General features: G+C 42.8%; 1 protein-coding gene across 2 annotated transcripts; it reads left to right on the top strand.

Moving 5' to 3' along the window:
• The first annotated feature begins 11,002 nt into the window (after positions 1–11,002).
• LOC309538410 (DGAT1/2-independent enzyme synthesizing storage lipids-like) lies at positions 11,003–23,127 on the top strand. Of its 2 annotated transcripts, XM_082233976.1 has the most exons (7): positions 11,003–11,256; positions 12,677–13,051; positions 15,087–15,251; positions 16,692–16,882; positions 18,285–18,345; positions 20,386–20,525; positions 22,930–23,127. In XM_082233976.1, the coding sequence occupies exons 2-7, from the start codon at positions 12,772–12,774 to the stop codon at positions 23,032–23,034; spliced, it is 942 nt and encodes a 313-aa protein (XP_082090102.1). In that variant the 5' UTR covers positions 11,003–11,256; positions 12,677–12,771; the 3' UTR covers positions 23,035–23,127. The 2 variants fall into 2 exon arrangements, with proteins under 2 accessions (XP_082090102.1, XP_082090103.1); XM_082233977.1 differs by lacking the exons at positions 11,003–11,256; positions 12,677–13,051 and adding an exon at positions 14,532–14,876.
• The last annotated feature ends 202 nt before the right edge of the window (positions 23,128–23,329 follow it).

Genomic DNA, 23,329 nt, shown 5'->3' with positions numbered 1-23,329 from the left:
ACTATGAATCTGGGTCTGGTGCCCGCCCCACATTAGCACCGCCCCCCGCCCCCATTGAACACCCTCTTATCAGATGTCAAATAGATAAATAACTACACAACTTTCTGAAGACTTCTGAAGGCAACCCTGCATCAGGAAGTTTTTAATTGATGATGTGTTGCTGTGTTTTTTATGTTCTAAGCTGCCCAGAGTGACTGGAGCAACCAGGCTTTTACACACACACACACACACACACACACACACACACACACAATCTCCTTTATCTTTTAGCTCCTGAAAGACTCAAGTTCCCATCTTAGCTGATTTCTTTCTTCCATAGCCTCAGTTATGAATACCAGAGTAGGCTGATCAGGATTCAAGAATTTGTTGGGCATTTGTTTCTGAAGATAATGTATGGCTCTGTGAACAAAGACCAAGTTTTAGATCTGAAAATCACTGGGTGTGTAACAATAGAGCTGGGAGGTACATATTCTTGATGATGCCTCACAGTATTATGGTCATTGGCATGGTGCCATGGACATAGATTGTGCCACGGAAATACCATATTTTTCGCTCCATAACAAGCACTTTTTTCTTCCTAAAAAGTAAGGGGAAATGTCTCGCGTTTTGACTTCCGGAGGCGGCGCGAAGCAAGCAATGGCGGTCCTCTTTGCGCTGCGAAGAGGGGCTCCGCAGAAAAGGGTCGTTCGCTGCGGCAAAGCGACGACCCACTAAGAAAAACCACGAGCAGAGTGAGCTCGTGGCCGTGGGATCCGGCGGGCACCTAGAGCGACCCCCAAAACGAAGAAGGGACCCCGTAAGGGGCTCCGGAAGCGCGGAGGGGAAGCGGTGCTGTGGATTCATCGCTCTTTCTGCGGGAGTGAAGCCGCGCGGCTGTTGCGGATGAGCGCCGACCTTTCTTCCTTTTACATTGGATTACAAACCAACTACTCGTGAGTAAGATTTACTCAAAATTGGATTACAAATTTATGAATTTGGCTGAAAGCGGGAGGCGAGAAAAAGGAAGTCCGTCTCCCGAGGATGCTAGTGATCAAAAGCAAAGATTTGACAAGCTGGAAGCAGTGCGGAGAGATTTTAAAGTGAGACATCATACGTTCGGAAAAGTCGGAAACTGAAGCAGGCAAGTTACTTTTATTTCCTTGCTATTTTCTGTACCTTATTTGGGGACTTTCTCCTCTGCTGGACTTTTCTAAATTCTAAAGACTTTAAAACCCCCAGTCCCGGACTTGCAGTGGGACAAAAGGCTACTTTGCGGATACACTTATAAATTTGAAATGGACACTTAGAGGCATTACTGTTGGATACAATTAAACAACTGTACTTTGCACCTTTTAAGAAACTTATGGCAACACTGTGAGAGCTCTGCTAGAGGGAAAAGGTCTTTTCCAAGGATCATCGTTAATTTACTTAACTTAAGGAACTTTAATGGCGTCTGAAATTTTGTTTCTTCTTCCCTGAATTGCAACATTACTCCCTCTAGTGGAACTTGGGACTTACAATTTCCTGAGAACCAACTCTGCTTTGTCTTTCTGTGGTTAGATTGTTTACGCTTGCGCCTGCCTTTCTCATGAAACTTTTGACAGTCTGACCTTGAATCCAAAGACAGGTGTGGAATGAGCGACAGGGTAAAAACAAGAGCTGCGTCGAAGGCAGGGAAAGGCAAATTGACACAAACAACCCTGTTTTCTCAGGGACGTAGATCTTCAGTCCCTGCTGTTTTACAGACTGCACCCTCGCCAACAACACCAGCTGAAGAAGCTGAACAACCAATAGGTGAGGATATGGCATCTGGAGGATCTAACACTCTTTTAGAGGAAATGTTACAACAATTCGCAATTTTGAACAAAAAAGTGGATGATCAAACTGCAAAAATTGACTTAGCCACATCTTCAATTACCAAACTTTCGGAACAGGTGGCCAAGCATTCACAAGATATTGGAAACTTAAACGACGCAACATCTGAAAATCGAAAATTGGCGGAGGCTGCGATTGGAAAAGCAGAGGCTGCAGCCAAAGGAGTGGAGGAACTGAAAGGAGAGGTAAGACCGCTCCACAAACATATTACAGACCAGCAGGCCTACCTGTCTTTGGTGGAACTGCGAAACAGGGAAAATAATCTGAGATTACGCTCTATCCCAGAGATTGAGAAAGAGGATTTGACCGGCTTTTTAACGGCAGAATTTTCCAAATTCTGGGGTATAAACCAAGACACAGATTTCAAAATAACGACTGCATTTAGATTGGGAAGAGTCGTTGGGAAGGACAGGCCTAGAGACTGTTTGATTATTTTAAGGACTAAACAGGAGAGAGACAAGCTACTTGATTTACACTTTAATAAAGCACTTGTGATCCAGGATAGAAGAGCACAAATTTACAAAGATATCCCTAAACAATTACTGGATCTAAGAGCCAACTACACTGACCTAACTGGACTTTTGAGAGGTAACGGAATACCTTACAGGTGGGAGTTCCCACAAGGCGTCTTATTTAAATACAAAGGAAAGAAGATAAAAATCAAAACGAAAGAGGATTGCCAGAAGTTCCTACACGATCACGGAGAAGACCTACAGAAAGGAGCAGCTATTTGGCCACCACCAGAGTCAGGGAAAGAGTTACCACCTTCGGACTCGGACAAAAAAGAGGACACCCCACAAGAGTAACAACAGATTGATACAAGATGTCTCTGCAGCTGTATAGTTGGAACATTAATGGCGCGAATTCCCCAGAAAAACGCAAACGGATCTTCCATATCCTAAAGAAAGAGAATTTGGATATAATTTGTTTGCAAGAAACCCATGTGACAAGGGTACACAGGAAGGTGTTAACAAATAAAAGATTAGGCCAAGAATTCATTTCATCAGACAGAGTCAAGAAGAGAGGCGTGGTGATTTACGCCAAAGAGACTCTTTCACCAAAATTTTTGTTTAAAGATGAACAAGGAAGAATCCTGGCTATTGAGATTTCGACCCAAGGAGAGAAAATTTTGATATTAGGAATTTATGCACCAAACGAGGGGAAATCAGAATTTTATAAGAAGCTGCATGAGACATTATTGGACTATCTGGACTATTCTAACATCATTATGATGGGAGACATGAATGGGGTTGTCTCTACTTTTATGGATAAGTCACAGAACCAGAATTTGACTAAAGATGGAAGACTACCAAAAACTTTCTTTGAACTAACTGACAATATGGATTTAATTGACTCATGGAGGACGAGAAACCCCCTAGGTAAAGAAGGAACTTTCTTTTCTGAGGCCCACCTGTCATGGACAAGGATCGACCAAATTTGGACAACTAGAGGGCTGGCACCTAAGACCACAAAAATAGAAATCTGCCCAAAGACTTGCTCCGACCATAACGCTCTGAAAATGGAAATGAGATTTACTACTGCCGACTCCTTCAGATGGAAAATGAATGACAACCTGCTAAGAGATCAAGAGATTGTAAAGAAGGCCCAAAAAGCTTTAAAGGATTATTTTGAAATCAACTTGAACACCTCGGTGGAAAAAAGAACAATCTGGGACGCGAGCAAAGCTGTTATGAGAGGGTTTCTGATACAACAGAATACGATTAAGAAAAAACTCTGGAATGGTAAAAAGGACAAGATATTGGAGAAGATAAGAGACGGCGAGAAAAAATTAAGATTAAACCCAAAATCCAAAGAGACCTTAAGAGAAATTAAATTCCACCAGTCACAATATGCGCAACTGATTAACCAAGAAGTGGAATGGAGAATTAAACAAATGAAACAAAGATCATTTGAATCGGCGAATAAATGTGGGAAACTGCTAGCTTGGCAGTTGAAAAAGAGACAAAAATTAAACTACGTTACCAATCTAGAAGTTGAAGGAAAGAACATTCAGAAACCGGGAGAAATTAGAAAGTGTTTCCAGAAATACTTTAAAAAGCTGTATACACAAGGACCCGAGGATGTAACCGAGATAGAACAATTTTTGAAAGAAAATGGTCTTCCAGAAATATCTCAAGAGAAGAGATCAACCTTGAATTGTAAAATAACACAACAGGAAATCGAGGATGTCATTCAGAATATGCAGCTGGGCAAATCTCCAGGACCTGATGGACTTACCTCCAAGTATTATAGGACGTTAAAAGACTATTTGATACAACCACTAGAGGAGGTTTGTAACCAGATTATGGGGGGAGGGAAGGCACCAGATACGTGGAAAGAAGCATTCATCACATTGATACCTAAAGTGGAAACTGAAAAGACTCAACTTAAGAACTACCGTCCCATCTCACTCCTAAATGTGGATTATAAAATATTTGCGGATATTCTGGCCAACAGATTTAAAAAAGTATTAAATGAGATAATCCATAAAGACCAGGCCGGCTTTCTCCCAGGCAGACATTTGTTTGACAATACCAGGAACATTATCGATATCTTGGAACTTTTACAAACAAATATTAACACCAAAGCAGTATTGATCTTTATTGATGCGGAGAAGGCCTTTGATAACATTTCCTGGAAATTTATGAAGAAAAATTTGGAAGGGATGGGAGTGGGAAGGGGGTTTGAGAATGGAATAGAAGCAATCTATTCAGAACAAAAAGCTAAGTTGATAGTGAACAATGTGGTGACAGAAGAACTTCATATTGAAAAAGGAACACGACAGGGGTGCCCCCTATCCCCCTTATTGTTTATTTCAGTCCTGGAGGTTTTGCTGAACATGATAAGGGAGGATCGGCAGGTACAAGGAATATGGGTCGGAGCGAAACAATATAAACTGAAAGCATTTGCAGATGACCTGGTTTTAACACTACAGGAGCCAGAACCCAGTACAAAAAGAGTTTTAGAACTGATCCAGAAATTTGGTCGGGTGGCGGGTTTTAAGTTGAACAAGCAAAAAACTAAAGTCTTAGGGAAAAACTTGACGGCCATGGAAACAGAAGGGTTTCAGAAAGAGACAGAACTAAATATTGTTAAGAAAGTGAAATACCTGGGGGTCAATCTGTCTTCCAAGAATTTGAATCTATTTAAAGATAATTATGAGAAATGTTGGTTAGAAGTTAAAAAAGATTTAGAAATTTGGTCAAGACTGAAATTATCCTTGTTAGGCCGAATTGCAGCTATAAAGATGAACGTTTTGCCAAAGATGTTGTTTTTGTTTCAAGCCTTGCAGATTGTGGACAGAGTGGAATGCTTTGGAAAGTGGCAGAAGGACATTTCTAGGTTTGTCTGGCAGGGCAAAAAGCCCCGAATAAAGTTTAAGATATTAACTGATGCAAAAGAGAGAGGGGGGTTTGCCCTGCCGGACCTAAGGCTATACTATGAAGCGGCAGCCTTCTGCTGGATGAAAGATTGGATTCTATTAGAAAACACTGATGTCCTAGATCTGGAAGGCTTCAACAATTCGTTAGGTTGGCATGCGTACTTGTGGTATGACAAGGGTAAATCATATGGAATGTTTAAAAACCATATTGTCAGAAAAGCAATATATATGGTCTGGAAAAAATACAAAGACTTATTGGAAAGCAAAACTCCGAGGTGGATCTCACCAATAGAGGCCAAAGCTCGGAAAACAACCAATATGGAGGCTTATTGGCCGAAATATTGGGAAATAATAGAAAATATTGAAGGTAACTGGAGATTGCAGAGCTTTGAAAAACTAAAGGATAAGGTGCAAAATTGGCTGCATTATGCCCAAATTAATGAGGTTTTTAAGCTAGACAAAAAAATAGGTTTCCAGGTGGAAAAATCGAAACTTGAGACAGAGTTGCTTGAACCAAAGACCAAGTTATTATCGAGAATGTATAACTTGCTGCTTAAATGGAACACTCAAGATGAGACAGTTAAATCAGCAATGATAAAATGGGCTCAGGACATTGGTTATAATATTATGTCTGATGACTGGGAAAGGTTATGGACCACCGGTATGAAGTTTACTGCATGTAATGCTTTGAAAGAAAACATTATGAAAATGGTATACAGGTGGTACATGACCCCGGTTAAGCTAGCTAAGATTTACCATCTGTCCGATAACAAATGTTGGAAATGCAAGGAAGCTGAGGGAACATTCTTTCACCTCTGGTGGACCTGCCCAAGACTGAAGGCCTTCTGGGAAATGATCTATAATGAGTTAAAAAAGGTGTTTAAGTACACTTTTCCCAAGAAACCAGAGGCCTTCCTTCTGGGCATTGTCGGCCAGAAGGTGTCTAAAAAGGATAGAACTTTTTTTATGTACGCTACAACAGCAGCAAGAATTCTTATCGCTAAGCATTGGAAGACCCAAGATTTGCCCACACTGGAGGACTGGCACACGCAACTGATGAACTACATGGAATTAGCCGAGATGACTGCAAGGATTCGAGACTTGGGAGAAGAAGCAATGGAGGAGGACTGGAAAAAATTTAAAGACTATTTGCAAAAGTATTATAAGTTATATGAAACATAAGATGTCGTGTGATTGGGAATCTAGCCCCAGTAACAAAACTTAATTATTTATGAAATTTGATAAGATTTATGAAAGAATCAAGGTTTAAATGGGTAAAAATGATATTATGGTATATTGCTCAGAGTATATATTGATCAAGAGATTTAAATTTAAACTGTAATTGAAAATAGAAAGAAACATACGAAATAAGGATATAATTTGCTGATAAATTTATTGTTAAGAAATGCATTCTGCGAGGGATGGGGGAAGTCCAATGGAAATTTGAAATGAGTTATCGAAATGGTCGTGTTTTTCTTTTTCCTTTTTTTCTGGTCTTTTTTTTTTTTTCTTCTTACTTTTTGATCTCTTCGTTATTTCTGTAAAAAATGTAATAAAAATTATTATAAAAAAAAAAAAAAGGAAATGTCTCGCGTTTGATGGAGCGAAAGCACTGGACGGCAGAGGGATTCCTCGGCTGCGGCTGCAATCGCGAGCTGAAGGATGCCTCTGAGAAAGCAAAGTGAGAGCTGCGCAAAGCGAAACAGAAGCCATGTAAGCAGCTCTTGCTTTGCTTGTGTTAAAGCAAGAAAATTGAGATCCGCTTACATGCTCTGTGCATAATATTTTTCTTCTTTTTTTCCTCCTCTAAAAACTAGGTGTGTCTTATGGTCAGGTACATCTTATGGAGTGAAAAATACAGTAAAAATTTGGTCACAGTATGCTTCTTAATCTTTAAATGGTTTATTTAATTTATTTAGATTCATATCCTGCCTTTTGACAAAATTCCTCAAAGTGCCTAGTTCCTTTTACTAAAATAATGATGCTAGAATAATGGAAGCTGCAGAAATATCTACAGAAAATAGTCAAGTAAGCAGTCATGGGAAATCAATCATACTTGTTGCAATTTTTGTGTGGTATTCATTCAGAAGTGGCTCCGTTCTTGTCATCCTGATAGCATCGTTGATTTAAGTTCTCACTGCCCACATAGTGAGAGTTTCAACAATGCAGGGTGGATAACACCTTAATGGGGTGTGCCAGCCCATTTCAAAATCACACCAGCTTAGTTCGAGGTGTGGGTGTACCTAGCAATTAAGGAGACACAGCAACTGCAGGACACATTTTCTTACATGCCACAGCATTGCACAATGATGGGTTACAGCAGTGGCAGGTTGTGATGGGGCACAGCTGCTCACCTGACCTCCGACTGGTCACATTGCTGCTGCTTAACAGGAGGAAGAGGGGGAAACGCAAGTTGGAAGCGAGGTCAGCATTGTATAAACAAACAAGCAGGATCAGTGGAGGGGATCCATTGATGTGTTTAAACCACACCCACCTTGCCACTATCTTCCCCACTCTCCCTCTACCTCCAGATAAGTAGAAGTCATGCAATACACTGGTTTGTTCCCCCCACAAAACCCTCAGCTATTGGATTACAAAAAAATAACCCCCTTGCCCCAATCATATATCTGAATACCAGGAATGATTTATCCCAGTTGTAAATCTTTGAAGCAGTTATTTCCCATTTTCTTTCTGCTGCCTTCACTACCATCTTACCTCCAGATTGGAGAAGCAGCTGGCTTCTCCTGCATAGCCTGTACCAAGGAAAGGAAGGAACAGCAAAATGATAAAAAGATAAAAGAGAATTGATCCTTCTAGTCCTTTGCAATCTCTCATTTTCTTAGTTGCTTCCCTGTCCAAAGCCATTAGCTCTAAAACATTCAGGTGTTGAGATAGGCTGTGGAGAAAGGGTCCATTTGGCCAGTGGGAGCTGTTACATTAGGGTTGATGAGCCAAATTCAGGCTGTGCAATTAAAACTGATATAACGGCAATCTGCCCTCTGCTAGGCCCTTCCTGTCTGCCTTCTCACTTATGACATGAGGATGCCACTGCCTGGCAGTTTTCTCCTCCTCAATTCCTGTTGCCATTGTATTACTCAGCAGAGACGGGGACTGGGGGCATAAGTACAATCAGTGGCTCTGGGTTTTCTTCTTGTTGGCATTACTGCCTTCTGCACTACCCATCCTAACAGGTTCCTTTTTATTTCCTCCACCCACATGCCAAAAGAACCTTTACCTATTCGGCCTTTGCAAGCGTTGCTGGGCTTCCGTGGCACATTTGTCTTGGCTACTTTCTTATCAATTTCATGTTTTTTTGAGAAATAAACGTTAAGACCACCATATGTGTATGTGATTACAGTATTGCTCTGGCATAACCGACGAATGCATGCTGGACATGGATCCTCCACCCCCACCTGACAATATTGAACATGTACCGAAAGCTGGAGACCCTTTGATGTCAAAGCATGTCAACCTGGAATTTCTGGAGCTCCTGAGAAAGCAAAGCATACTGCAGGGGCAACGAGTGAACAACCTTTTTGATGAGCTGCCTGCAGAAAAATCAGCATGGCAGAATTTAACCAAACAATCAAACAGATGGTATTGGAGATCTTAGACAATGCCTACCTAGAGCACAAGTAGCTGGTCAAGTTTATTAGTGTAGGCTTGATTACTGAGGATGATTACTTGAGATTCAGTATTCAAACCTAGTAGGTGTTAATGAAATCCACATACACATGCTGCTGTAGAATTAAATGACAGGTCCAATGGAAGAGCTTTTACAGTGCTAGAATTAATAATAATAATAATAAATTTTATTTATATCCTGCGCTCCCCAGCCGAAGCCCGGCTAACAACAATAAAACAGTACAACAGAACAACACAACACTGTAAAATCATTCATTATAAAATTAACTCAAATCAAACCAATGGCAACCATTGGGCCAGAGCTCCGCGAAGATTGCTGAAGGAGGGAGTCAGGCTGTGCCCTGCCCAAAGGCCTGGTGGAACAGCTCTGTCTTGCAGGCCCTGCGGAAAGATGTCAAGTCCCGCAGGGCCCAAGTCTCTTGTGACAGAGCGTTCCACCAGATCGGAGCCACAGCCAAAAAAGCCCTGGCTCTAGTTGAGGCCAGCCAAACCTCTCTGTGGCCTGGGACCTTCAAGATGTTTTTATTTGAAGACCGTAAGTATCTCTGTGGGACATACCAGGAGAGGCAGTCCCGTAGGTACGAGGGTCCTAGGCTGTATAGGGCTTTAAAGGTTAAAACCAGCACCTTAAACCTGATCCTGTACTCCACCGGGAGTCAGTGCAGCTGGTGTAGCACCGGGTGAATGTGATCTCGCAGCAAGGACCCTGTAAGGAGTCTCGCCGCGGCATTCTGCACCCGCTGGAGTTTCTGGCTCAGTCTCAAGGGCAGCCCCACGTAGAGCGAGTTACAATAATCCAGTCTAGAGGTGACCGTCGCGTGGATCACAGTGGCTAGGTCAGGGCGAGAGAGGTAAGGAGCCAACTGCTTAGCTTGGGGAGATGAAAAAATGCCGCCTTTGTTATAGCTACAATCTGCGCCTCCATGGAAAGTGAGGTGTCGAAGATTACACCCAAACTCTTAGCGGATGGTGCTGGCATTAATTGCACCCCTGCAAGAGATGGGAGTTGCCCCCCCATCCCATATAGCCCCGTCCCAGCCACAGGATCTCTGTTTTCAAAGGATTTAGCTTCAACCAGCTCCCACGTAACCATCCAGCCACAGCATCCAAACATCTGAACAGTGTGTCTGGGGCCGAGTCAGGATGGCCATCCATCAACAGATAGAGTTGGTTGTCATCAGCATACTGATGGCAACCCAGCCCAAAACTCCGGACAAGCTGGGCAAAGGGGCGCAAGGCTGTCGAAGGCTGCTGACAGGTCTAGAAGAATCAGCAGCCCCGACCCGCCTCGATCTAGCTGCCTACGGAGATCATCTGTTAGGGTGACCAAAGCCGTCTCAGTCCCATGACCAGCACGGAAGCCGGACTGGAATGGATCCAGAGCCGATGTTTCATCCAGAAACCCACCAAGCTGTTCAGCAACCGCTCTCTCAATCACATTACCCAGGAACGGAAGATTCGAAACCGGGCGGTAATTGGTTACATCTAAATGATTTAATGATGTTTTCTTTAAGAGCGGGTGCACCATTGCCTCCTTCAGTTCCCCTGGGAATGTCCATGTGCCAAGGGACAAATTGATGATATCCCCTAGGGGGGCCCGCACCTTGTCTGGACACGCTCTAATCAGCCAAGACGGGCACGGGTCAAGAGGACAGGTGGTGGGCTTTCCAGCTCGGAGAAGTCTGTCCACATCGGCTGGGGTTATCCGGTCGAAGTGGTCCAATACTGGGCCCGAGGACAGTCGAGGGGCCTCCAGTTCCTTTATTGTATCCAAATTGGCAGGGAGGTCATGGTGGAGCAAAAAGAACTTCTCTGCAAAAAAGCTCGCAAATGCCTCACAGCTGTGTGTCAAATTGTTATTTAAATTTGGCTGTCCCTCGAGGGACGTTAAAGGCCTAATTATACTAAATAATTGTAGAACTAAATGGCAGGCCCAATGGAAGAGCTTTTACAGTGCTAGGATTCAATATTGTAAACATGACATGTTAGTAAGGTTTACATATTGCAGGATGATCCTTTTACATGCATATCTTGTCACAATTCTTACCTTTACTCCTTAGTCAATAACTGGTTTTCATGACCCAAATGTTATCGTGCAATATGACTGCTATTGTAGATGTGATCTCATCAGTTATCCTTAATTACAAATGGCCACAACTTCCAAGTAGCAGGTACTCTAAGCACTCCCTCTTTTTCACAATTCTTCGTTTCCTCATTCAGATGGCACACCCATCAGAATCTCTTTAAACAGCCACATAAATGGACATGTCTCCATAGGGGTGGAAATTAGCCTACGAAAAAGTGCACCAGACAAGGCTTCTGCTGCTTCAAGAGAGGGGTGACTGAAGCAAAGGCAATTTAGGCTTACCAGGAATGTAAGTAAAAGTTTTTGTTCAGATAATCATAAAGTGTAGCGTTGGAAGGGTTCCAATGGTCATCTAGTCAACCCCCTGCAATGCAGGAATCTCATCAAAGTCTCTCATTCTATTTGAAACCATACTGGACCCTTCTTCGTTTGCAAATGTCCTAGTAGTTATGCTATATGTCACTTCCAGTGCAGGCATCAGCAGAGAGAGAGAGAAAGAGAGGGAGGGAGGGAGAGAGAGAAATGCTGTCTGTTTTTCAGTGTGCTTTAGGGCTGGGCAATATCAGGTTTATAACATTACAATATAACCAGCTAAATACCACAATATCTCAATACATCACATGATATATCTGTGGCTGCAGAGGGCCTTGCCGGGCTCTTGGAGAAGTGACCCTTTCTCACTTTCCTTAATACTCCAGCAGTGGGGTTTGGGGTGACCTTTTTAAAAAGTATAAAATCAATCTATAATGAGCAGACGGCCAATATAATTGTAAACAACATATCAGGAAAATGTATGATATATAAAGGGATGAGGCAAGGTTGCTCAATGTCCCCGCTGTTATTTATATTAATATTAGAAGTACTGGCTCAAAATATAAGGATTAACAATAAAATCAATGGAATAACAGTGGGCCAGCAAAATTACAAATTGAAAGCATTCGCGGATGACTTCGTATTAACCTTAGAACAACGCAGAATGAGCATACTGGAGGTGACAGAAGAGATAAGTAGATTTGTAAAATTGGCTGGCTGCAAACAAAATAAAGGGAAAATCAAGATGCTGCTAAAAAAATAAAGAATAATCAAAGAAAAAAGACATTGAATGGGAATGTGGGTGGGAAATAGAAACAAAAATAAAATATCTGGGGATTTGGTTAACAATAAAAAAAATAATATCTATCAAGACAACTATGTAAAAGCTTGGAAAGAAAGGAAGATTTGGAAATATGGGAGAGAATGAAGCTATCACTGTTTTGGCCATCAAAATGAATGTCCTTCCAATTATAAATGATATCTGATGTTTCATAGAGTGGCAGAAAAAAGTATTAAGGTTCATATGGCAGGGAATGAATCCCAGAGTAAAGTATAAAATTATGATTGATGAAAAGAAAGAGGAGGTTTGCCCTGCCAGACCTTCAACTTTACTTCAAGGCATCATGCCTATGTTGGATAAAAGATGCTCTCTGTTCCTTTTTTTGAAAATGCAAAAAACAAAACAAACAAAAACCTTCAGCAGTGGAACGAAACCAGCTTGGTTTACAAAAAAAAAATGATGGAGTCATATATTTGTAATTTTGTAAATCTCCATGATGGACGTTGGAAACACAATATGGGAACTTGGCAAGTTACAGTGGGGAAAACTAGGAAAATATTAAGCAGCATGAGATTTTGATGTATCAAAACAATGTACTGCATTTTCTGTTTTCCAGGTAAACAGTGGGGGAAATAGCATCACAACTGAAGAAAATTTCACGTCATATATTTATTTCATTGGCATACGCTTGGTGCTTCAGATCAGGAAACAATGAGCTGGTTTACTCAAATGCTGCAAAACCTGATTAGTTTTCCTTATTTAGAAGAATACCTGAGCTCAGTGGTTTACCCTTGGTGGTTTCGTAAGCTTCTGATTTTGCTTTGTTCATTAATGATAGATATATATTTGTTTGGCTGTGCTTGCTCATTTGGGCTATATGTTTACATGAAGATGAATAAGCACCAAGAAACTGGTCCTGATAGCAAAATTTGGAAAAAGCCAAGGAAATTTTTTGCTCATATTATAGATATATATGGAAAGATATGGCATGGTGAGTGAAAGTTTCTTTCATAGCAATAATTCTTCCTTATGAGTCACTATAATTTCATAGGAGTGAGGATCAGAATTTCAGGCTTGAAGCACTGGAACAATAGTTGCCACAGTGAATTAGGACTGGACCTCTGAATCCCCCTCAGAGTCACAACAGCTACAAGTTTGGGTTGGCTACATAAGGATCAAAGTAAAGGCATGGCTATATATTTATGTAATAAGAAAAACAAAGCATTTTATGAAGTATGAAACTAAGGCGGTTCTGTGAACCGCCCTGAGGCCTCCAGGTATAGGGTGGTATATAAATTCAATAAATGATAAAATAAATAAATAAGACAGATTACAAAAGAAAGGGTCAGCTGGTGACTGCATAAACACCATACATTTAAACCACATTTTAAGTACGCTTCTTCTGCAAAAGAAATCTGGAGAATGTTTTTTACCCCTCACAGAGACACAATTAGCAACTATGTACAGTGGTACCTCGGGTTACAGACGCTTCAGGATGAGAACAGAAATTGCACCATGGCGGCGCAGCGGCAGCAGGAGGCCCCATTAGCTAAAGTGGTACCTCAGGTTAAGAACAGTTTCAGGTTAAGAACGGTCCTCCAGAATGAATTAAGCTCTTAACCTGATGTACCACTGTAGTTGCTATGGAGGTCAAAAGTGAGTTCCCAATGGGTTTGCAGTTCCATTTGTTGCCGGGCTGACCCAGCTGTCAAACTGTGATCTCTGGACTCCAATGCACTCCTGCAGCAGGCTGCCTCAAATTTCTGTTCTCATCCTGAAGCAAAGTTGTTAACCTGAGGCACTATTACTGGGTTAGCAGAGTCTGTAACCTGAAGCATCTGTAACCTGAGGTACCACTGTATGTACACAAACTATGGAATTTGTCAGCACAGGATGTGGTGATGGCTACCAATTTAGATGAACACTGCGGGAAACAGGATGGCCTAATACAGAGCCCTTTGGCCTGATCCATAGGACTCTTTATATGTTCTCAATGCTTCCCACAGGTCTCATGTTACTGTAAGTGTTGAAACTTAAATCAGAAATGCACGACTAAAACCAAGTTTGGGCCATAAGGATGAGACCATGTAGCTACTTAGGGCATGGTCAAGGGGTGTGTGTGTCTAGGAAGCAGCTTTCTCACTTGGTAGAAAGAGATTCAGAGAATGGTCTGAAGATGCCTGAAGTTGGAGCTCTTTGGGACAGGGAAGAAATATACTCCAGGCCCTGGATCGCTCTCAAAGAGAAGGGGTATACTACTCTTTAAATTAAAAAAGTCTCAGAAAACTTTAGTATAACTATAACAACACATTAAACTGTCTCAAGGGCTCAACCCTATTTAAAAGCTTAAAGTAGACTAAAACAGCAAAACACAGTTTTAGCTCACTCAAAGACTGGGCAAAAATGTTATCACCTGTGCTCAAAAGGAGGCAAGGAAGGAACATTCTATGAGAGGAGAAATCCCTTCATTCATTAAGGGACCACCACAGAGAAAGTCTTGATCCATGTGGTTGACAACCTAGCATCCAGAATGCTGGAGTATATTGTCGTTGTTGTTTAGTCATTTAGTGGTGTCTGACTCCTCGTGACCCCATGGACCAGAGCATACCAGGCACTCCTGTCTTCCACTGCCTCCCGCGGTTCGGTCAGACTCATGCTGGTAGCTTCAAGAACACTGTCCAACCATCTCGTCCTCTCTCGTCCCCTTCTCCTTGTGCCCTCCATCTTTCCCAACATCAGGGTCTTTTCCAGGGAGTCTTCTCTTCTCATGAAGTGTCCAAAGTATTGGAGCCTCAGCTTCACGATCTGTCCTTCCAGTGAGCACTCAGGGTTGATTTCCTTCAGAATGGATAGGTTTGATCTTCTTGCAGTCCATGGGACTCTCAAGAGTCTCCTCCAGCTTCATAATTCAAAAGCATATAACAGAGCTTTTAACCTGATCTTATTTTTTCTTTCTTTCTGAAACACACTGATTTCCTCCAGTAATGGTTGCAATATTTCTTTGTTGCATTTTGTATTATTTTCAGGTTATGAACTTACTGGTATAGAACATATCCCTAAAGGACCAGGGATTATTATTTATCATCATGGAGTTTTGTCTATCGGCTATGCCTTTTTTGCGGCTAGATATTTTTTAGAGACGGGGAGAGCATGCTTTTCATTAGTGCATCATGTCGTGTATTGGATACCAGGTAAATTATTTAAATTTTAATCATGCTTTTTTACATAAAACATGTAAAATATGACATAAAACAATGCTATAAGCTATGAAACAGTGCTATAAAATATAAAACTGTACATCAGGAAAGCAGGTAGAAACAACTGATAAATAAAATAGCAGCAACAGTTGAAATAGTTTAGTTAGTGCAGATGAAGGTACTTTCTCACCAATTCATTGCTAGTAAAAGAGAATGAATGCAGGATGAAGAATTATTTCCAATTCACAACTGAGTGAGCAGAAATGGTCTCCATGAAGAAATGCCGTGCTTTTATGTCTACATTCTTCCTCAGAGATCTAAAAACTGAGGAATCTGGATAATGTGTCATCTGATTCCTATGCTATGACTACACGCTCTCATGTAATAATTGCCGTTCACTTTAATACCAGAACAGGGCAAGGCGTAGGTTTTGGGGTGTCTAAGTTGATGATTTTCTCAAGTACAAAGAGTTTTGCAAAGTTCTGTCATTAGTAAAGATGGGATATTCCTTACTGGAAAGAACAACACAAAGTATGGGATTCTGCTTGGGAGCGTCTGCACTAGCAAACCACATGTGCAAAATCCCTGTATTCAGACACCACTGGGTGGCAGCTGGGATCATAGCAAGTCCAACCTATAACCAAATCTCCACACAGATCCCAGAAAACATGGCCCCACCCTAACACATGGCCAATCAAGCACTGCCACACACAGCTTTTATGCCCCCATGTGACACTGCAATCAAACACATGTGGTACCCTTGCTGTAGTGTTCATGGCCCTCCACTGCCACTCCCCCCACATCATCTTCCTCTGCATGCACACAGCAGCCACCCCAGGAAACTATGACATCACAGAAAGGTCATTTGAAGGAAGGAGGCCAAAGAGACCCAGTAGCACAGAGCGCTGTTTGGAGTTTTTCCATTAGGTTAATTAATGCAGCATATAACCTCCACCCATATATCTGTGTACCAATCTCAGCTGGTGGAGGCTGTTTTCCATCAGCATTGTCTCCTCTGTGCCATGCTTGTATCCCCCCCCCCCTGTGTGTCTATCTACTATATCCAAAAGCTCTGCACCCTAAAGGGATTGAAGGTTTGGGTGGTGCAGCAAGGCACTTTGAGCTGTATTTTTATCATAATGCAAACTTGAATGTATTACAGACTTGACTTGAGGAACACATGTCTTAAAAGTGGCCACCTCAGCACTCAATCCCACTCAATGTGCTTTCCAAAAAAAGCCTACTGAGCAAAAGTGGAATTAGCATAAAGTCCCCCTCCATGAAATCCTAGTTAAAAAGGGTTGGCAGAGAGCTATGCTTGTGATCCATAATAGTGCAATATCTTTGGAATAATGGCACTTGTATTGTATCCACACTATTTCCTAAATACGTTTCAAATAAAATGCATTCTTCTATTTGGGGCTTATTTTTTAGGGCTGCAGATGTTTTATTATGTGCTCGGGTTGAAATCTTACAAGAAAGCTGAAATTGTGGAAATGATGAAGAAAGGCCGTTTAATGGGCATTTCACCTGGTGGAGGTAGAGAAGCAGTGTATAGTCACGATTACTGCATAATGTGGGGTAAACGCACAGGTTTTGCTCAGGCAGCTTTGGAGGCGAAAGTGGTGAGTGATCTTTGTGCAATCTGCATTGCCTTCACGATTATCCTAGATAAGACGTAATGTGTTGACATCCTTGATCCAGCATCCAAAAAAGCTGAGGATGGCAAATATCCTGTTTGGGGGTCAAATGATATCTGGAGTGCCACAGCTCTCCCCAACGCTGCTTTAAAAAACCCTTTACATATCGTAAATCCCTGCATATTTTACAAAAACTATACTATTCAGTAATCCATTATTGAATCCATCAAAACATATTACACTGCAGAGTTTATCTTAATGCTGCCAGTCATCATCTATTTCAAGATCCTTCTCATAATATGTCTGGAGCACTCAGTCTTTGCTATTTCTAGAATAAAAAAAGACCAAGCAATCTCCTGGAAATGTTTTCTTCTTAGCATACGGGGATTTAACCCTGAAAGCATGATCAACAGCTTGCTTCTGAGTCTCAAGAAGATTTGCAGGTGCCTCAATTATTTTATCCCTTATTGCTTCACCAGATTGCTGAGCAATAGATCTAAATCATAAAAGCATCTCTTTTTGCCTCAATTCAATTAAAGCCAAATTGTCTGCCAATAGTTCCTGAGATGCTATAGCTGCCGCCAGTTGAATCCAGGTGGGAGGAGTATAAAAGTTTGGATGCTTTTTCTTTAAAAAGAAACTTTTCAAAGTTCTTATCCCCCTGTCCCCCTCCTTTTATTTCCGATGGCAGAGTTTCTTTGTTTCCTTCAATGCTTCAGCCATCTGGTTCCAATGCAGGATAGTCACCAATTCCAGAGAAGACTCCCTTTTTGTTCTCCTGGAAATTCACCAAATTAATCCAAATGCTAAAGACACTTGAATAATAAATCCCCTTTTCCTTGGTTTTATTTTCTGGGAAATCTGCTGCTCACTGAGTAGGAAATTCGAGGCAGCTTGTTGCTGGAACACATTGGAGCCCAGAGATGACAGCTTCACAGCCGGGTTAGGCCAGCACCAATTGGAACCTCAGACCCGTTGGGAACTCGCTTTTGACCTCCACAGGAACCCTCAGAGTCCTGGTCGTCCCCAAGACCTTTTTCGGGTGCTCATTGCCTATGAGCTGCCCCCAAACTCCAAAAAGCAGCGGCCGGTTGGCTGAACCTGGCTTCCTTTCCCCCTCAGGGCAAACCAGGAAATCCCCCCCCCCTTAAATTCCTGAAAATCTGGAGGACAGCTTCTGAAGTTTCTTCATCTGAGAGATTTGAATAGATGTGTCAGGAATTTTAAAGCCAATTACATTATCATTTATAAGTTGCTTCTCATTATAATCACAAATGTGAAGCATTCTTCATAGTCCATAACAAAAATAAAGGCAGGATGGTTGGGACAAAATAATTATCCAATCCTCACCTTTCTTTTCATGTTTGTTTCATCTCTCTTTTTTTAGCCCATCATCCCTATTTTTACACAAAACATTTGTGAAGCATACAGGACCATTGGAAAGACAAGTAAGTTAAATACCTTGGTTGATCAAGAGATCTCAGGCAATATACATTTTAATAATATAGAATGATCTTTTTAAAAGAATATCTATTTACTACTCACTTATAGATTTTATTCCATGTCCACTTATCTGCAAAAGCTGTGCTGCCTGCCTCAGTACTGAGTGAACATGCCCTTGCTTAGTTTTCTAGTAGATTTGACAGAAAGCTATAATCGATAAATGCAAAGAGCTGACTGAATATCTTGTACAGTGGTACCTCAGGTTAAGTACTTAATTGGTTCCAGAAGTCTGTACTTAACCTGAAGCATTCTTAACCTGAAGCGGATTTTCCCATTGAAAGTAATAGAAAGTGGATTGATCCATTCCAGATGATGAAAAAACACCCCCTAAAACAGCAATTTAACACAAATTTTACTGTTTCACGAGACCATTGATCCATAAAATGAAGGCAATAATCAATGTACTGTACTTTAAAATAAATAAGACGGTACTTTAGATGAAAAAAAATAAAATCTATTTCCAAATTCACTGTTTGCAGGGGGCTCTTCCACAATCACAATCGGATTGGCTCCCGGCATTCGTGGAGGCCTCAGAGAGCTCCTGCGGCTGGAGCTCAGTCGCAGAGCATCTGCAGCCACAGTGGATGTCGGCGTTTGGATCCCGGCATTTGCGGAGCCTTGCAGGCACTGCGGATGTCAGGACTAGGCATTTGCACAACCGCTCTAAGCACCGCGGATGTTGGGGCTTGGCTCCTGGCATTCGTGGAGCCCTGCAGGCAACGTGGACGTCAGGACTAGGCTCCCAGCATTCGCGGAGCCCCTCTAGGCACCGCAAATGCCAGAGCTTGGCTCCCGGCATTTGCGGAGCCCTGCAGGCACCTCGGACGTCGAGGCTTGGCTCCCGGCATTTGCAGAACCGCTCTAGGCACCAGGGATGTCTGGGCTTGGCTCCTGGCACGGAGCCCTGCAGGCACCTCAGATGTTGGGGCTTGGTTCCCTGCATTCACAGAGGCCTCTGAGAGCTCTGTAGGCCCCACTGATGTCCAGGTTTGCTTCCAGGCAGCGGCGAGTCCTCCAAGAATTTGGACAACTTACCATAATTTTCGCTCCATAACACACAGTTTTTTCCTCCTAGAAAGTAAGGGGAAATGTCTGTGCGTGTTATGGAGCAAATGCCTACGGATGGCGGGGGAATCTGCTGCAGTTGTGAGCAGTCTGTGGCTCGCTTTGAAACAGCAAAGTGGGTGTAAGCGGCTCCTGTCAGTGAGCTGAGCCGGGGAGGAGGGAGAGAAGCAGAGCGGGGTTGCCTGCTTTAAAACAACCCCGTGCTCTCTGTCCCTGCCTGCAGTTTTTTGCTGTCCGATTTTGGATTAGCCACTGTAGGGGCTGTGTGTGTGTGTGCTTGAGCTATCGTTCTCCTCCTCCTGCTTCCCGTTCACTCTCCCAGCACCCCTGCGCTCTCCTGCGACTTTGGGGTTGATACTCTCTCTCTCTCTCTCTGTGTGTGTGTGTGTGTGTGTGTGTGAGAGAGAGAGAGAGAGAGAGAGGCATCGTTCTCTTCTCTTGCTCCCCGTTCACTACCCCAGCGCCCCTGCGACTTCCAGCGCCCCTGCGACTTTAGGGCGACTTTAGCATGGATCCACATGGATCCTCAGGATTTTTGCATTGAGCTACCCCAAACTCACCGTCAGATCACATGTCTGTGGCCACAGCATGAACCACAAAAATCATACATCCACTGTTTCATTTAGAATATTTTTTTCTTGTTTTCCTCCTCTAAAAACTACGTGCGTGTTATGGTCTGGTGCGTGTTATAGAGCGAAAAATACAGTACTTCCAGGTTACAATCGTTCATAACCCAAAAAAAGTAAGTTGAAGTGTTCATAACCCGAGGTACCACTGTATTTTTTTCCCCAAGCACTCATATTATTTAACTTTTCCTCTCTTCCTATTTATTGCAATTGCTAAACCCTGAGAATGTCAACTAATTTCAGATTTGATATGGTGTCGCTTTGCTTCAGAATCTTCTTCCATTTCATACACAGGGCTGACAAAATGGCTGTATGAGAAAACTCGATGTATGTTTCTTCCCATTTACGGAGGGTTTCCAGTGAAATTGAGGACATTTATTGGAGAACCCATCCCATATGATCCAAATATAACAGCTGTAGAGCTGGCTGAAAAAGTAAGTTAACTCTAAACTTGGACGTTTAAAAGCAGAATATTTCTTTTCCTCTTGGTTTCTCTTTCAGCTCTAAATTTTATTGTACATATTGATTTCCTCATTCTATGTGACCAGATATAGGGTTCATTATATATACTTTTGTGCATTATGCCCATCACTCAATTTTCCCTCTCCTTAACCTGTTGAGACTAATTAAATGGGGGGGAAACTATGCAGTACAAGGAGAGATCTGCTCATGCAATGGGATTTCTTCTTCCCACTATATTAGGGTTGAGCATACAAAATACATTCTGGAGGTTTACCATATTTTTCGCCCCATAGGACACACCGGCCCATAAGGCGCACCTAGTTTTTTGGTGGGGAAATAAAGTGGGAAAACATTATTTTCCCCCCAGGCGCAGGGCTGGGGCGGGGGAAGCCCGAGCTTCCCCAGACCCCAGACCCAAGAACAGGCAGCTCTTCACAAGCCGTGGGAGCCCAGCACGGGCTCCCACAGCTTGAGGAGAGCTGTGCAAAGCTTGAAGCCTTGGTGCGCTGAGCTCACCGCGCCCAGGCTTTGGCATGCAGGCAACTCTCCGCAAGCCGTGGGAGCCCAGCGCCGGGCTCCCACCGCTTGCGGAGAGCTGCGCAAAGCCTGGAGAGTCCGAGAGCGATGGCGAAGTTGTGCGCAGCTTTGCCATCGCTCTTGGAGCTAGCAGGGCTGGGGGAAGCCGGAGCTTCCCCCGACATCAGCCCCCAGAATGGGTCCCAGAGCGATGGCGAAGTTGTGCTCAGCTTCGCCATCGCTCCCGGAGCTTACAGGGCTGGGGTGGGGGAAAGTCTGTGCTTCCCCCGACCCCAGCCCCCAGAACGGGTCCCAGAGCGATGGCGAAGTTGCGCGCAGCTTCTCCATCACTCCGGAGCTTGCCGGGCTGGGGGGATAGCTTTCTGAAGCCTGGAGAGCAAGAGGGGTCGGTGCGCACCAACCTCTCTCGCTCTCCAGGCTTCAGCGAAAGCCTGTATTCGCCCCATAGGACGCACACAGATTTCCCCTTCATTTTTGGAGGGGAAAAAGTGTGTCCTATAGGGCTAAAAATATGGTATATCAATAATCAAATAATAGATCTTATTCTAATTGCTCCTGATGAAAATTTTGGTCAATTGCATAAAAAGTTGTTGAGCTGAGCTTCTTTGTGGCCATTGGTCAGAAAGTTGAGATTTGGGGAGGGTTGCCCTTTTCACACCCCAACTGCCCACATGTGCAAAACAGAACCAGAGCCACTCACGTAGGAGCCTGAAACAGCGCACACACAAATTTACCCCTCCCAACTCGGATATTTCCTTAAAATGGAAAAAAGAAACCCCCAAGATGGCCCCAGAAGGACCTGTCTGGGATTTCCCAAACATATGTGCCCCAGAATTTGCCTGACAAGGTACCTCCAAGCCACTGTAGTGCTAATTTTTGAGGATATGGAGAGGGTTGAAGAGGAAGACAATTTATTGCACACGTTGATATGTGTTGCATGTACACACTGATGTGTGTTTAAGAGAGCATTGGATACAGCTTTGTTAAAGGGTGCCATAATTCCTGACCAACTACCAAGCTATCAACTCTAAACCTGCAACACATATATTGTAATTTGTTATATTTCACTGAATACAATGTCAAACACAGATACCATTTGTATGGTATTTCATTGCATGACTTACCTGCTTCTGAAGGGGATGTCACACTTCCCCCCTTCCTCCAGGAAAACGTTGGAATCTGAATCCCAAAGGGAGGGGGTTAGGGGAGGTGCATGTGGGGTCCTGGTGGCTGATGGGAATGGGGTGGGAACATTGTTTAGTATGCCTGATCCTTCTCCAAGCACTTTCTGCTTGTTTTCTTGCTGCATCAAGTTTCAGGTATTGATTGCCTGTTTAAAGGTGCAGATAAGAAATTTCTTTCTGCAAGGGGTTATGCCTTGGTTGTCCTGAGATTCGCTCCTTTTATCCTACATTGTACCAACCATGCAAAGTAACTTCTGTGCACAAAGCAGCTGAAGGCACATATGTTTGATTGTTTCTCTCCCGTTCTCATACAGTGCCCTTGGTAAACATAAAGAGAGTGGGCTGGATTCACTGAGAGATGAGCAGTTTCCTAGTGGGGGTTCCTCACCCTGGCTGCTCTGGCCCAAACCTCCATGTTGAAGCAGCCACTTTTGAGGGTTGAGAGACAAGGACTCTCGTGCAACACATCTCTGTGTACAAAGTCAGTTGTGTATCCCAGAAAGAAGTCACATATTGTGCTTCTATAGCTGGAATAAAGGGTTGCCTCTGGTTCTGATCCCTTTAGCTTTTTCCTCACATATATTAATAACTGTGAATACCTATTTTGCAATCTATTCCTCTAACACAATGTATTCCTCTGGTTTTCTTTCAACAGGCGAAGATTGCACTTGAAAATCTTCGGGATAAACACCAAAAAAGGCCAGGAAATATATTAAGAGCTCTTTCAGAACGATTTGATAAGCATTACAAAGCTAACTAGTCCATATAAAACAGTTGCAGTGTTTCTGACGAGGTGTCTGTAATAGGAAGCATTAATACTCATGTTATTAAAGCTAAATTGATATACACAGAATTGTGCTGGATTGTATATGAATTATTTGGAAGGGTCCCTAGCTCAGTAGCTCAGCACCTGCTGTGTGTGCAGAAGGTCCTACGTTTTTGAAGACGTACAAGTGCTTTTCTGCCCTATCCTGTAATACTCCCAGAATTCCCCTTTTTGGGGACCTTGCAGTAGTAGAGGCAGAATCGAACAGTATAATGGGAAGGCGAGTGTT

This window comes from Podarcis vaucheri (genome assembly GCF_965113315.1).
Source record: "Podarcis vaucheri genome assembly, chromosome: 8".
NCBI lineage: Eukaryota > Metazoa > Chordata > Lepidosauria > Squamata > Lacertidae > Podarcis > Podarcis vaucheri.
The sequence above is the reverse complement of the archived record's forward strand: the minus strand, read 5'-3'. Positions and strand labels throughout refer to the sequence as shown.

Coding starts and splice junctions, on each gene's coding strand:
- LOC309538410 (XM_082233976.1), top strand. CDS start 12,772: ATGAGCTGGTTTACTCAAATGCTGCAAAACCTGATTAGTTTTCCTTAT. Junction 13,052..15,086: donor ATATGGAAAGATATGGCATG/GTGAGTGAAAGT, acceptor TATTATTTTCAG/GTTATGAACTTACTGGTATA. Junction 16,883..18,284: donor CAGCTTTGGAGGCGAAAGTG/GTGAGTGATCTT, acceptor CTCTTTTTTTAG/CCCATCATCCCTATTTTTAC.